At 33.1% G+C, this 15,955-nt stretch overlaps 1 protein-coding gene across 1 annotated transcript; it reads left to right on the top strand.

Moving 5' to 3' along the window:
• Positions 1-14,135: 14,135 nt before the first annotated feature.
• LOC121781035 lies at positions 14,136-15,508 on the top strand. Its single transcript, XM_042178713.1, has 3 exons — positions 14,136-14,277; positions 14,815-15,141; positions 15,213-15,508. Exons 1-3 carry the CDS (start codon positions 14,211-14,213, stop codon positions 15,362-15,364), a joined length of 546 nt encoding a protein of 181 aa, XP_042034647.1. The 5' UTR covers positions 14,136-14,210; the 3' UTR covers positions 15,365-15,508.
• The last annotated feature ends 447 nt before the right edge of the window (positions 15,509-15,955 follow it).

Here is a 15,955-nt window from a genome sequence, read left to right as displayed (position 1 = left end):
GTAATAAAGAGGTAAATAATATAGTAATGATGATATTAATAGTATTTTTTATGACAATAAGTATCTATATTCTAAAATTACTCTTGACTACCTTCAAAGGTTTTTGTAGTTTATGGACTGGGTATATTCCGATTTAGGTAGGTAACTACGTATAATTATTTGCTCATAAATGTCAAAAGTATAAATAAAGTTAGAACCAATTGTTGAAAGAACCCATTTTATGTTGAATTGTGTATTTTATGACATTTATAAAAAAGTAAGTATTTTTTATTTTATTTTTCCTTGCGTGGTCAAGAAACATTTGTTTGCCGAATTGGCTATTAGTATAAACTAGTATCAACCCCGTGCGTTGCACGACCAATTAAATTTTCTCATACAAAATTGAAAATATAAATTAGATAAAAAATAAAATTATACTCGTATAGAGTTTTTAAATCACTAATACAATATGAACCAATAACATTAATTACGAAGCAATCTTGATTATGTTATTAATAATTTTTGGTAATGTTGAAAAATCAAAATAGCTTTCCATATTATCTTGTAGATTTTTTTTAATAATGTTGAAATTTTAATTTAATACTTGTGTTGGAAATAATTACATTTGTCATCAATCCATTTAATTACTAATCATATAACATTCAATAATTTTACTAATAGAAAATCGATTAATAATAGAAATAAAAATAATAATAAATCAGAATGCAACCAAGAAATGAAAAATTCAACAAAAAATAGAATCCAAAATAATTTATGCTCATATAGCTCTGCCCCATCGCCCATTGCCCCCCATCTTTCCCCCAATAGCTTTCATCTTTTCCGCTAATCGTCTCCAACACTAAAAGAGATTAATTCCATTTCCATGGTTTCAACTATCCTCACTGGTAAGAACATAACAACAAATATTATTAACATAATAATCACACTTAAAGAATGTATAGAATGAAGAAATATAAAAAGATATTATTGATAAAGAGCAAGAATCATACTGAAAATAAATTCATTTTGTAGAAAATTCAGTAATAGATTATAGGTAAAAGTAATGAGAAATGAGCTAGTGAATGACACACATATATATAGACAAAAAAATATAGATAAGTTATAGCATGTTGAAATTTACATTAAATTATTATTAATACAATTCATAATGATGTGTAATAATGTGGCGGTTACAAAATTACAAATCTTCTAATTCGTGTAACCCCAATTCCTGGTTGATCAATATGTAGCGCTTATTATTGAATTATTGAGATTAAATCAAAATTATTAAAAAATTGTAACGGCCAAAATTTTATAAACCTTTATCAAGAAAACTTCCACCCCACATTTATCAAATTAATTAGTGTAACCGCCTCTCATAGATGAAATATAATTAGATGAATTGATTCAAATAATTTTGTTAATGGGTGATTAAAATGTAACAGCCATATATTTATAAATTGAATTCATGTTTTGATTGACCAACCAAAATATCTAAATTTTACAGAAGAATCCAAAACTTATAAATATTTGCAATTAAGGTCAAAACTTGCCTTTCATATATGTATAAATTATAATGTGACATGATAGTGGAATGGAAAAACTAATACAGTACTACAATTTTCAATATTGTTAGTACATTTTTTTCTTTTAGCGAAAATGACATTAACAATTAATTTGATGTTTCTTATTCCCTCACTCCTAAATAATAATAATAATAATAAAACACATGCAACCCAATTTAACTAGGGAGGTTAGATTTTGAAATATAGATACCGATACGGATCATCATTGTATTCACACACCCTATGCATGGACGTATTAAAAATCTGAATAATAGATAGGAGTACAAAGCACCGACTAACAATTTTAATTATACTACAAGTTATAGAGTATTTTCTATTACAACGACAATGATTGGTCTTCACCGGACGGGGGGAGAGCTATAATAATACCAAATTTTTTAAAAGAAAAAACTGAAAAAAAAACTAACTTCCTTTTAAACTTATACGCGTTAGTCAAACAAAACTAAATAATTAGCTCACAAATTATCGTATAGTATTAAATTCTGTCACTACATATAAATACCGTCTATTTTCGGATGCCTTCCAAATCGGGAAGGTCAAAGACATTAATATTTTTAACATCCATATTTTTTTAAAAAAAGTCCCCTATTCATACTTATAAGATCATAAAATGTATGAACATGCATATCATTTATAGCCTTGGCCAATGGCCGGTGTGCTCTAGAGGCCATTTAGACTAACATATTATATCTATAGCTACAGGGACGGAACTAGAAATCTATATAAGCCGGTGCTAAAATTCTAAAAAGTAATGCTCCACGTATATATTACTATACTAGTATATTACACAAAATATAATAATATGGTAAATACGGAGCACATAATACAGTAATAAACTTCTACTCAAATATTAGTAGTTTATTTTTATTTGGGATGATACTCATTTGAGTTATAAAGTTTAGTTAAATAGTTTCATAACATTTTAAATCAAAATACTATAAAATTTCAAGTTTCTAAATTGTCATAATCATGTATAAATATTGTCTTATAAAATTGTTTGATTAAAAAAAAAAAAAAGAAATGCATCATTTTGAACATCACAAAAAATGAATATTTTGTATGAAAGAAATAATTAAAAAATAAAAAATTTGGTAATTTATAATTTACTAGTAATATTTTAATTTCAAACTTCCAAACTGACTACAATTAAATTCAATTCAATTATTTAACTAACTATTAACACTTTTCAAAAGAAATACTACATCATTTTAAAATAAGTTATTAAAATACTACTACTATTTTAAATATAAATTCAGCAATAAACCTTAAATACAAATTATTAGTACCCAATATTCTTCCATAAATAAATGATCATAATATATCGAAACAAATGAAAAGATCTTGACAAAATATTTAAATGATTATTTCTCCTAATCCAGTATCTATGATACAATATATCATATGATTATTTCTCCTATCTAATTAAACATAAAACGGAGAAAAAAAATCATTAAGGGGGGTCCCACAATTGCCAACTGTAAAGTTATATCCTGCCTTTTTACTCCTCTCTCCCCCTCCTTCTCTTTCACACGCTCGGTAAAAAAATGAAAACACATTTCGATCTCAGAATTCTTCACGCAAGCACAGGTAAGGGGCGGCCATGGTGGATATTGGGTTTAGCACCGGCCAAGCACCCGCTGGAGCGGCGGCTTGGCCTGTGCTAGCTCCTTCGTCGCTGCATAGCTAATTGTCTTCGATTGTCCAGTGTGTGATGCAAGATCGATACCTCGGTTAAAAAGACGATATATGTCGTTGCTATTTGCATATTGTTAGATGATTTGTCTTTTATCAATATTTCGTGTCTTTTACTTTATTTTTTACACCGTTTGAATTGTCATTCTATTCTATGTGGACTCCGCTCATCTTTTCCTAACTTCGAGAATTTTTCATTCCATATATTAATTAAATTTTTGTTCAAAATCACTATTATTGAAATTAAATTTTCTTAAAATTTCAGATTTAAATTTATTGTTTAAGAATTCAAGTGATTAGTCATTTGTAATTGTTGTAACTTGTAGCCTCGTTTAAATTTATATCAATAAAGCCATTTTCTTCGTGATTTTTTCAATTTTATTTACGCACATTCCATACATAACTAAAGAAGAAAATGCAAAAAAAATAAAACTGAACCGTCGAACCGGCCGGGAACCGGCAGTTTTGAACCGTCGCCCGAACCGATGGTTTTTTGAACCGGAACCACCTAAACCCTTGGCAGGCCGGTTCAGGTTCATGATTTTTTTGAACCGTGAACCGCTGGTTTCGAACCGAAACCGACGGTTTTTGAACCGTGTGCATGCCTAAGCATGGATGTGGGCTTGGACCCACATTTATTAATTTTTTACTCCCTGCTCTTCCGCAAGAGTACAACACCCACATCCATACTCTTCCGCAAGAGCATGCTCAAGGGTCCCACCATTCCATTATTCAATTTAAATACTCTAATTACTAAAACCATTTCCACAATATTAAAATGCATTAAAAATACCCGATACCATTAAAAATTACTAAAAAAATAAAAATTACATAATTAAAATCCAAAAAATTGAGATTGAGAGAGTTGTTTGGTATAGTGTCATTTTTTGTGTTTGAAATGAGAGTATTTATAGATGAAAGTATGAATTTTAGGGTTAAAATAATGAAAAAATAAATTTAAAGTGTGGAAAAAATGGATATATTTTATTAGGAAGTGGGATTTTTTTTATTAAATTTGATTTTGTCAGATTTTTTTTGATTTTTTTTTTAAAAAAATGATAAATCAACGGCCAACCAGAGCATGCCACATCGGCTGCTCGTGCTCTTGTCGTTGGCACTGACGTGCTCTATGCATAGAGCTGGGCCGTGCCGTCGGGAAGAGCAAAACGGCGGATAGCAGGGTGCCGCGCCGTTGGCACGGACGGCGTCCTTCCCCAAGAGCACCGTTGGAGATGCTCTTACTATCAATTACAGAGGCTTGACTTTTTTTTTGATACACGATAACACGCAGAATCTGACACGAACCCGTTGGATTGGAACCGATGATTTCGGGTTGGGTTGGGTTTGACCTAATTAGATTGAGTCAATAATAGATTGACACGATAACAATCCAACATATACCATTTGAAAGCTCTAGATGAAGTTAAAAAACAATTATTAGTACATCTTTAATAGATAATGTAACGCTTTAGGAAAAGAAACTGTAGAAGTTATGAAAACATGTGTAATAAATTTGAAATACTGTCCAAGTTGCAGAATATAAATGTTTTTCATTGGCCTATAAAGTGCTTCTTAGTTAACAATATCTTTCATGTCACAGTAGCACTATAGAATCTTATCATATTACTATCTAATAGTATCACTTTTAATAACTGAAACTAAATATAGGAAATCAATTATCACATGTCGTATATAGAATATGTATGATAGTGATTCAGTGCAAGTGCACTTTGAGTTTGAGTAGGCTAGGCTAGCCTTTTTTTAATATGCCTTACGCGTTACCTAGGCTTTTTAAAAAAAAGATAGGGTATTTCTGAATTGAAATGCCATCATACCATAATTTCTAATCATGAAATGATAATTTAGTGACCCTAGTCGCTATATGTAATAATAAATCCAGCATATTGAAACTTGTGGAGTCGCAACTCCAGTAAAGAAGGTCGTCGCCGACGTCGCCCCGACGCATATTGGGCTAAAGCATTTTTTATATGTACCTTTAAAAATCATGAAATCGCATAGCTAAAAGTGGAGAGTTGAGATGGAGACGAAAGTATCATAAAGTTGGTGGTCAATTTATAAAGTTTTCTTGCAGTGTCATGGACCTATCCCATCTAAAACCGTCCTTGGCTATATGATTGATTGATTAATAAAACCGAATCTCCATGATATCTTCTATATTTGAATCTCCATGATTACAACCTCAGATCCATGTATATATATCATTCTTCGTTTTCAAAATAAAAAATGTGTTGCTTTTATGTAATAGTAGTATCTTAAAAAGATTTTAATGTGCATGTGGATATGATCCGAAGTAGATAAGCATGGTTATGTGATTTTACTTTTGGCTATCAGGAGAGCCGTGATATCAAAGGGAAAATGTAACATGTTACCGCCAAACAAATTATACACGAGGAAAAAGAATGGATCAATTGAACTTGTACAGTGTATACAAACAATGAATCATATGGATTTGAAGACATGTCAATATATTTACTCAATCAATTAGTTCTCGTCTTTAGATAAATATGGTCACAACGGCGGAATTGTCGGCTCCAAATTAAATACGATAAGAAAATGTCATGTTGATAATTATATACTCATGATTTTCATGTTTGTATATAAAACAACACCTTTAAGTGAATCAATGTAATTACTTCTTGAATTGTTATTTTTTACTACTGATCGAATTCTGCTTCTGAATACACTATAGTAGATTCCACGTATATGTCAATTCGATGCAAGAATATTTTCCAATAGGCAGTTCAATCAGATAAATATATGGAATCTCTGATTTAACATATGTATTATATGTGTAACAATAGATTCTTCATAAAATAAAATAATAAAAACAAATACTCTTATATTAACTACACCATCCATAAGCCATTAGAGCATCCGCAATAAGCGGACTAACCAATAACCTAGCACTAGGACTAACCACAAACACCTTCTGCCACATCATTAAGACTAACCACAGCATATCATATCACTAGGACTAACCACAATCCAGTAATATCCTAGCACTAGGACTAACCGACATCCTAGCCAATAAAACAAATTCACAAATACGATTAATTCATTTTAATTATTGGTGTTTATCAAATATTAAAACAATAAAGTGCAATCAGTTGTAAATATAGATTATAAATAAAAAAAATTAAAAAAATAAAAAATAAAAAATAAAAAAGTCGGCTAGCCGATCGGTGTCCGCGCAATAGCGGACTAGCCGATCGGCTAACGGTGTTAAGTCGCGGATGAGCGCTCGTCCAACTTCGGAACGTCCGTCACGTTAGCCTAACGCAATAGTGGATGTCCCCACACCCTAACCGTTAGTCCTAACTTTAGTCCGCTATTGTGGATGCTCTTAGTGATAGACTTCTAATTTTTTTTTGTATGCATTAATCATTTAATGCTCAGTATCTTTGTTTAATCTATATATATTTCACTAATTTGATAAAAAAATTAGTAGAAGTAATATTTTATTTCTATAAATGGCCAAATTTTCGTATTATCTCAACTTACCAAATGCCACCCATTGTAAAGGACTTGGCAATTCGTCCTGTATTTGGATATGTCGCAATCAATTTTAGTCGTTTTCCTATTTTTCGTCTTTTACATGATGATTTTCATTTTTGTCTATATATTTGAGGCTCAGAAAAGCGCATGTGTTTGTCGTGTGCATGATATTTTCGTCATAGGTAGGCCTGCAAATCCGGGTACCCGTGGGTATCCAACCACAAACTATCAAATAATAATTATTTTCTTATGATCGGCGCAGATATTAAGTTAAAATGGAATCATTTCCATTAGAGAATTATTTTAAAAATATTGTTTGATTTCTATATTTTAAATGAAATATTATTGAATTTGACATGCCAAATCTAATGGAGTACACAAAACAAGTCATTTTTTATTAAAAACTTTTTACATTATTTATTAAATTCACCTCGTCTCTCACTTACTTATCATAAAATATAATTAAACTAAACAAATAATAATATTTCTATTATTCATATATGTCTGTTGAACCGAAAATAAGTTCTCTAATCAATTTGGATTATTATAACTTGTGGACGCTTTTTGAATTAAATCACTATTCATACCGGGCCTTTAGGCAGACATTTTCTTTGTCGCCATTTATGTTTTATTTTTTATTTTTACTAGTATCTATACGTGGATATAGCCCATGATTTAATCAAATCTTCTATACCTATAGGAGTATGAAAGATGAATTTTGGGAAAATTAACTAAAATATCATTGCAATTTATAATATCATGTCACAAATATACTAATTCTTCGTAACGACAACTTGTGCCTATAAAAGACATGAGGTGTAGATGGATATCACAATTCAAATCATTTATCTATTCTCTCTCATTTATATTATTGTATTATAGCATCTTAGCATACGTGAGAGGATCTGTTCAATAAAGAACTTTAATTATGTGTGTTTAATTCTATAGGTAGTGTAGTGTATAAAAAAAATTCAAAATTTATGTGTGATTCCTCTCTTGTTCAATTCTTTAATATAATAGGTCTTTATCTTTAATTTAACAATAAAATATTATAATATGTGATTAATTATCTCATATTTATTATTAATCTATATTTATTATATATTATTAAATTTTTGTTTACCATTTTCATATAGTGATATTATTTCTAATTTTATTTAATTAGTTTATAATCTAATCAATATTTCAAAATGTCTTAGTCTGTGCCGGTGTAATACTAGTTTAAAATTTAAAATTCAAGCATGGATATTTGCATATTTCCTATCTCTAGTCTTACTCTTATATATAATTAATGATTTCTGGGCCTACAATAGTTATTTATTTTTATGTGAGATTTTGTAATTTTACATTTTACAACAATTCAAATAATTAGATCTAAGCCCACGTTAATTATGTCTCCAGCATAAAATTGATAATACAAATTACCTTTATTACGTGATTGCATAGTTTACCCTGATTAGATGAGCAATAATTAATTATATTAAATTTGTCTTAGTTATTGCTCTTATTGATAATATCTTCAATTCCTAGCTAATTAGTAATTAAAAATAATAATATACTAAACGTGCCTCATGTATAATATATTGATTATGACTATTGTAATACTAAAATACAATATTATCACACTTAGGTGAGTTTAATAATATGAACTTTATTTCCTTTTGGTTTGGAGCTTATTTTTATTACCAAAGTAATATCTAAATATTTTCCAAGAAAATATAAAGAAACCCAGCCCAATTCACCAGTGGGCCTGGTCTAGACCGTCTCAGTCCAATTAACAATTCTAAATTATAGTCTATGTGTCAATCTTTTCCTAAAAGTCAACTTAAAGAATGTTTAAAGATTCTAAGAACTAATATTAAATTCAAAAGACAAAGGAATAGTATTAGTTTATGCATAATAAATCATAGATTGATACAATACTTCTTCCGGGTGAATCTTTAGAATTAAAGAAATGCATGAACGTATGTCCATCCATTCAAACGTACCAATCCACCCAACCCTATAAACATAGTCAATTAATAAGACATTAGCCCATTTTAAATGAAATATAAATGAACTCATTTAAAGTAGAATTCAAAATTTTGAATCCCATAAATCTTTTCTTCGCCATAACAAATTTACTTCTATAAGCTAATTCCATTAGTTATATGCATTGAATATGATATACCTTGATTTATGATGTACTCCATCTATCCGTCATTAAATGTTCAATTTTTTTCTTTTTCATTCATCCGACAATAAATGTCTCGTTTCACTTTTACTAGTTTTGACAAGTGGATCACACATTCCATGAACTCACTTCACTCACATTTTATTATAATATAAATATATATGAATATGACCCCTATTCCACAAAGTAAACCAATTTCTTAAAACACGAGTTGATATAAAATGGGACATCTATTAGTGGACTGTGGGAGTATAATTTATATTCATAACATGTTTATTTTTATTCCGTAATAGTACTTTAATAAGTAATTAAAATACTTTTGTCGTATAGTATAATAAAATAACAATATCATTAATAAACAAATAGAGCCAAAAAAATTGAAACGATTTGATTTAAAATGCAGTGCATTAATATATAACATAAGTAAGAAACTAATGGCCTCGTAATAGAAACATATGAGAATGTTACTAGCCTATTAGTTGAGGATAAGTTTATTTGCAAAAAAAAAATGAAAGAAAGTAATGGTAAATCTCGTGCAAAAAATGGCATACAAATCAATAGTATTTCGAGTACTACTTCATCATTTCCATACTAGTAAAGTCATTTTTCCATTTTAGTGCGTTCCAAGTAGTGAAGTCATTTCACTTTTTAGTAAATGTAGACACAATTTTTCTCACTTATTTTAGTTTCTCTTACTTCATTTTCTCTTCATGTCTCTGTCTTTTTCATTTTCTATTTTATTCTTCATTATTTAACTTACTTAATACAAATTTTCTTTAATCGCGTGCCTAAAAGAAACGTCTCAACTACTATGGAATGGAGGGTGTATAATTTTATAATAACAATTATGATGATGCCCGATTTCTTGATATGATAAGTCTTATATTTCTGTAAAGAGAAAAGAACAAATAAACATTTAGGTGTTTGTGTAATTAAGGAGTGTTAATAAGTTGCTAGTTTTTGGGTTTTGATGTATCGATTGTCAAATGGGTGCATCATGATTCATGTGTCTCTAAAACAAGTTATTTTGCATTATTAGTTATCAAATGCAAAATTATTGGATCTAAGTTACGATTTTTTTTAATTAGGTCAACATAATTCACGTGCATGCATACCTTTTAATTCTTTCTTTCTTTTTTGCATTTTCTATAACGATCTAATTTATTTTATTTAATGCTATATATTACTCCATAAGTTTAGACCTATCCTATATAATAAAAAGATAGTCATTTTATTTTTATTCTTCACAACACATACGATAAAAAAAAAGTATCTGAATAATTGAGTCAACTGATCACATCAATGGAAATGGCTAAAACTCAAACATAGACATAATATTCTAAATTACCTATATACACTATTTATTTAATTCAAACTCTCCAAGTCTCAAATAGCAATAGCAATAGCAATAGCAATAGCCATAGCAGTAGCTGCCCTACTACCACTTGTTATTGACCAAGAGATTACTTTCTCCTCTTCTCCAAATTTTGCTGTAATTTTGTTTAAATTCTCTCTCATTTTTATCACATTGTTACGTAGGGGTGCATTTTGGTGGCACCAATTTTAAAGTGACAACGTACCATCAACTTCGTGCTACCACATGACACGTTATCCTGCAATACTATGAGTGTATCCTGCAATGTTCATCCGTAGGCGTTTTAGATGGATTTCTACATATTGCATGATAGTAGTGTAGATTGTTGAGTATTGCATTAACGGCTCTAGCGACGAAACCAAACAGACGCCAACCAAATCGAAGGAGAAGTAGAAAAATCCTAAAATCCATCACATCAATTCCATCTTCATTCCTAAGTTTTTTTACCTCAAGCAATCAATCACTTCAAATTCGGTCCATTAGAAATCAATTTGATCAGAATCTCGAAGCATTCATGGAAGGGTTCATAAGGGCATCAGTAACCCCGTCCCCATTTCCGGCCCCAAGTCCCCTCCACGTCATCATTCCTCTACAGTTGCTGCCCAGGCCCCAACTGCTGTAACCCTGCAGGTTGCGGCCCGGGCCGCAACTAATAAATGACACTATTCACAACTCCAACCTATTTTGAAAGTAAAATAAAAAACGCTATAAATTTATAACACGGAAAATTTAATTTCATCGAATACTGCAAAATTACAACATATAAATTTTCAAACTGAAAATAAAATACATGAAAACATAACGTCAATGCTGGAAAAAGTTGTTGCGAGTCCAAATTTCTTCGATTAGATCGGCTTGGAGGCGAGTGTGTTGTTCCTCTTGGCGCATCGCAACTGAACGAGCCATGACATTGCGGATGTCGTGAGGAAGGCCCTGCACGGGCGGCTCGGTGACAACGTAGTTACTCCCGGTGCTGGCGAGCGGATCGTCGCTCCACAAAGTGACGTTATCTTGTTCGTCCTCAACGATCATGTTATGCATTATGATACATGCATACATTGTGTCGGCGATGTTTGACCGCTGCCAACCACGGGCCGCTCCCTTCACGATAGCCCACCGCGCTTGGAGGACTCCGAATGCACGCTCGACATCTTTCCGAGCCGCCTCTTGCCTTTGGGCAAACATTGCCCTCCGATCGGTTGTCGGAGCTGTGATAGTCTTCACGAACACGGGCCATCGAGGGTAGATCCCGTCTGCCAGATAGTACCCCATACTATACCGACGGTGGTTGGCCGTGAACTCTACGTTCGGTGCTCGCCCAGCACACAAGTCATTGAACAATGGAGACTCGTTCAACACATTGAGGTCGTTGTTGGACCCCGCGACACCAAAGTAGGCATGCCAGATCCACAATCTGCAATCGGCAACGGCCTCCAACACAATCGTGGGATGTGTGCCCTTGTGCCCGCTAGTGTATTGTCCTCTCCAAGCCGTTGGACAATTCTTCCACTGCCAGTGCATACAGTCGATGCTTCCAAGCATCCCCGGGAAGCCGTGGGCCCGCTCGTGCATGTCGACCAACTTGCTAACGTCGTCGGTCGTTGGCTTTCTCAAGTACGTATCCTTGAATGCTTCGACGACTGCCCGACAGAATCTAGCGAGGGACTCCCGTCCAGTAGGCTCGCTTACATGGAGATACTCATCGAACATATCTGATGTAGTTCCGTAAGCGAGTTGACGAATGGCAGACGTGCATTTCTGCAACGTCGATATACTTTCCCGGCCCACAGCATCGGTAGTTTGGCAGAAATACGGGTCACGAGCTACAACGGCGTTGACAATGCGTATGAACAAAGGCCTCCGCATCCGGAACCGGCGACGGGACATCTGATCACTCCATCGCGGATCTCTAGAGAAATAATCCGTGAAAAGCCGCAAGGCAGCTTGTTCACGGTCTCGGTGAATATACATCCGGGTACGTGGTACCCGGGTTCGTTGTTCGTTCCGAGCTTGAATAGCAGCTTGGAAGCGTTCAACTTCGTTGTTCATTTCTTCTTGGATTGCCGGTACCGCCTCTCCTAACACTCGGGTCAATTGATCTTCGAATATTCTTTGACGAGGAGGCATTTTTTCGAATTCTAGGAAGAGATTTGAAGTTGAATGTGAAGTTGAATGTGTATGAAAATAGTGTAGTATTTATAGAAAAAAAATTTGAATTTAAAATATAAAAAAAAAAATTTGGTTGCGGCCCGGCCCGTCACCGTGCAACGCTGGGCCGGGACGCGGGACTTGCGGCCCGTCTCCGTGCAACCCCGTCCCGGGCCGGGACTCGGGACGCTCCCCAGGCCGGTCACGCGTCACCGGGACGGGCCTGAGCCGTGCCGCCCTTCCGTGTAATGCATGGGACGGGCCGGGACTCGCAATTTGCGGCCCCGCCCCAAGGGTTACAGATGCTCTAAAAGGCACAATTCCACTGTTGATGAACTTGAGTCACTTCATAGGGTTCTTCGTTGCGTCGCTGAAAGAGGAAGAAGGAAGAAGATGAAAGAGAAATAAAAGTGATAATTGACTTCGTTACATTCCTGAAAGAGGAAGAAGGAAGAAGATGAATTGAGATATAAAAGTGACAATTTACTTTATTTTTTTTAAACTAATAAATTTTTTTTAAACAATTAAAAATTTTAATTATAATGCTTAAATACGTCAAAAACGGCTAAACAATCGTGTACCGTTTATTTTTCACGGCGCCATCCATTTTGGACTGATTCTTGCCCGATTTCAAATATGTGAGATATAATAATTCAAAATGTAATGTATAGGACCATAATCATAAAAATGTCATATATTTATGATCACTTTTGGCCTTTACTCTAGATAATAGAAAATCACTGTTACATAGCAATAATGAAACAAGCCAAAATAGATTTGGAATTGGAGGGAAGGAGAATTAATAATCCACGACACTTGAAAGAATTGTGAAGTGTGAGGAAAATAATTTTGAAGAAAAAAGTAGGAGTATTCAACAAGTTAGGTCGAAGAAAGATAAAATTAATAAATAGAAAACAAATAGGAGTATATTAATTCATAATTACTATTTCCTACCCCAGTAAACCCGCCATAATTAATGGAGTATCAACCGAATCAACTGACGCCAGGTAGCTTCTACATAAATATGTGTAACATGTACGAATTCAATGTGAAAGAATATATTATACTGCAAAACCAAATGTGAAAGAATATAAGTATTATATATATGAGCAAAACCACAAGAACAATAATAATAAAGAAATACTAATATAGTACAGTACGTCAATAAATTAGGCAGAATACAAAATCACATGGATAAATGTGAATATTATACTACCATCGTAAGCAACTCAATTTCTCCATAAATTCAACTAAAAATAAAAATCAATAGCGTAGCATAGACTTACAGTGAGACAAGCCAAATAAATTTGGCATGAAGAGGAATTAACTTGCAAGAATTGTGGAAGGCGGCGAAAAGAAATTTAGAAGATCTAGAAAGTTAAGACACAGTATATAACAACAAATTATAATGTAAATAATAATAATAATAATAATAATAATAATAGTATGTTTTTTCCTACCCCAAAACCACGCCATAATTAATGGTGGAAAATCAACGCAAACTAAGTAAATCAACCCCGAGAGAGAGAGAGAGAGAGTCGTGTATTTCCAACTTGTAAGTGAACTTTCAAACATTTACACTTAAGACTTAACAAGACTTTTCACTTCTTCATAAATTCCATATTTCACTACCTATAAATATATACCATTTCTTGCCATTAAAATCTCCACACCAACACTTGTTTTTCTCAAATTAAATCCCCAAATTTGAAGGCATAAAGCTTCCTTCAATCACATTTCCATGGCTTCACAAAATGCATCTGTTGCTCTTCTCCTCGCACTAGCTCTTCTCGTCCAAGCCGCTTTTGGTTAGTAACCATATGCTTTTAATTCATTCACAAATGCTCTTATTGCCTCCACGCTAACTTATTAATTGTTGATAAATTCGGCGCTAAACTCTTCTTTAATTTATCATTTTCTCCTCTTTTCATCTTATAACTTAATTGCTCAAAACACACTTTTTTTAATGCTAATTTATTTCACCAACATGCGTAATACAAAAACAGTAATTACTTGCCCCTGCAGACAAACAATGTCTTTTTTTCCATTGTATAATTAAATCTAGATTAAAAGGATGAGTTTTGATAGGAAGACTCTTAGTTTTACTATACATCTTCACTAAATGAACGACAATAACTGATTTTCATGCTGAATCATCATCCAATAATGCATTTAATACATGCCATTATATATAAGATTAATGTGAGAATGTATTTTTAAGTAATTCAGTTTCATGTCAGCGCTGCGCGATCAAAGAAAATTAACAAAAGTTGTACGTAATAATTTTAATTATTTTGCATGATAATTAAAAAAAAAGGGATTGATAGAGGTTTAAGGTTACGTAGGAAACATTGAGTGCGAGAATTTGGAGAAGGAGTCGTGCGCGTACGCGGTGTCGTCGACAGGGAAGCGGTGCGTCCTTGAGAAGCACGTGCGGCGGAGTGGGGCAGAGGAGTACGCGTGCACGGCGTCGGATATCGAGGCGGACAAGCTGAAGAACTGGATCGAGAGCGACGAGTGCATCGAAGCGTGCGGCCTCGACCGATCTGAGCTCGGAATCTCCTCCGATTCGCTACTGGAAGCGCGATTCACTAAGCAGCTCTGCTCCAACCGCTGCTACGCCAACTGCCCCAACATACTCGATCTCTACTTCAATCTCGCCGCCGGAGAAGGTATAATATCTTCATTCATTCCTTTCTTAATTAATTATTACCTGTATTTACGATTACATAATGAATGGTAGGGGTGTATCTGCCCAAATTCTGTGAGGCGCGAGGAGCGAATGCGCGCCGACAAATGGCAGAGATAAAAAGCTCGGGATATGCTGAATCGCCCATAGATGACAACTCTGCTACCTTCTTCGGCTCCCCAGCATTGGCTCCGACCAACTACTAAATTGGGCTAAATTTCTTCCCAGATACTACTCCCTTATTATACATACAGAAACACAAATAAAGATACATATAGTACTTACTGATTGTTCTGTTATTTTACATGAATAAATTTTCAGTAGTTCAGTATATGGAAATTTTTATACTACTAGTATTTTGTTAATTTAGCCATCAGTATCTACCAACGGTCTAGAATATATCGACTACAGACATTTTATCACGTGGTGTGTTTAGCCATTTACAATTATAAAAATATTATATTTTCTTTTTTTTTACTGCAACTATGATCCACTAGAACATTAATGTTTTACTCATAATGAATTCTCACCAATAATTAATTCAAAAGGTTCAAATTAATTTAATTATATCTCAGTTCGACCTTTAATTTCTTACCAGTTCAACTATTTAGTCAAGAAGCCCAAATGCAAAAGCCTGCATATAAAGTATTTCTATATAAATAAAGCCCAGTCCAAACTCCTTAGTATGGATATGATATCTTCATCGTGCTACTATATAATATGGGTAAAGAATCAAGAAATTGTTACTTAATCTTATATGATTTGGGCAAAGAATCATCAAATTATTATTGTAGCAC

The sequence above is a fragment of the Salvia splendens genome, chromosome 20 (assembly GCF_004379255.2).
Source record: "Salvia splendens isolate huo1 chromosome 20, SspV2, whole genome shotgun sequence".
NCBI lineage: Eukaryota > Viridiplantae > Streptophyta > Magnoliopsida > Lamiales > Lamiaceae > Salvia > Salvia splendens.
The sequence above is the reverse complement of the archived record's forward strand: the minus strand, read 5'-3'. Positions and strand labels throughout refer to the sequence as shown.

Bases quoted from the DNA above. Each gene is read 5' to 3' on its own strand.
- LOC121781035 (XM_042178713.1), top strand. From the start codon at position 14,211: ATGGCTTCACAAAATGCATCTGTTGCTCTTCTCCTCGCACTAGCTCTT. The intron at 14,278-14,814 runs GTTAGTAACCAT...AAGGTTACGTAG, and splicing joins TCTCGTCCAAGCCGCTTTTG to GAAACATTGAGTGCGAGAAT. The intron at 15,142-15,212 runs GTATAATATCTT...AATGAATGGTAG, and splicing joins CAATCTCGCCGCCGGAGAAG to GGGTGTATCTGCCCAAATTC.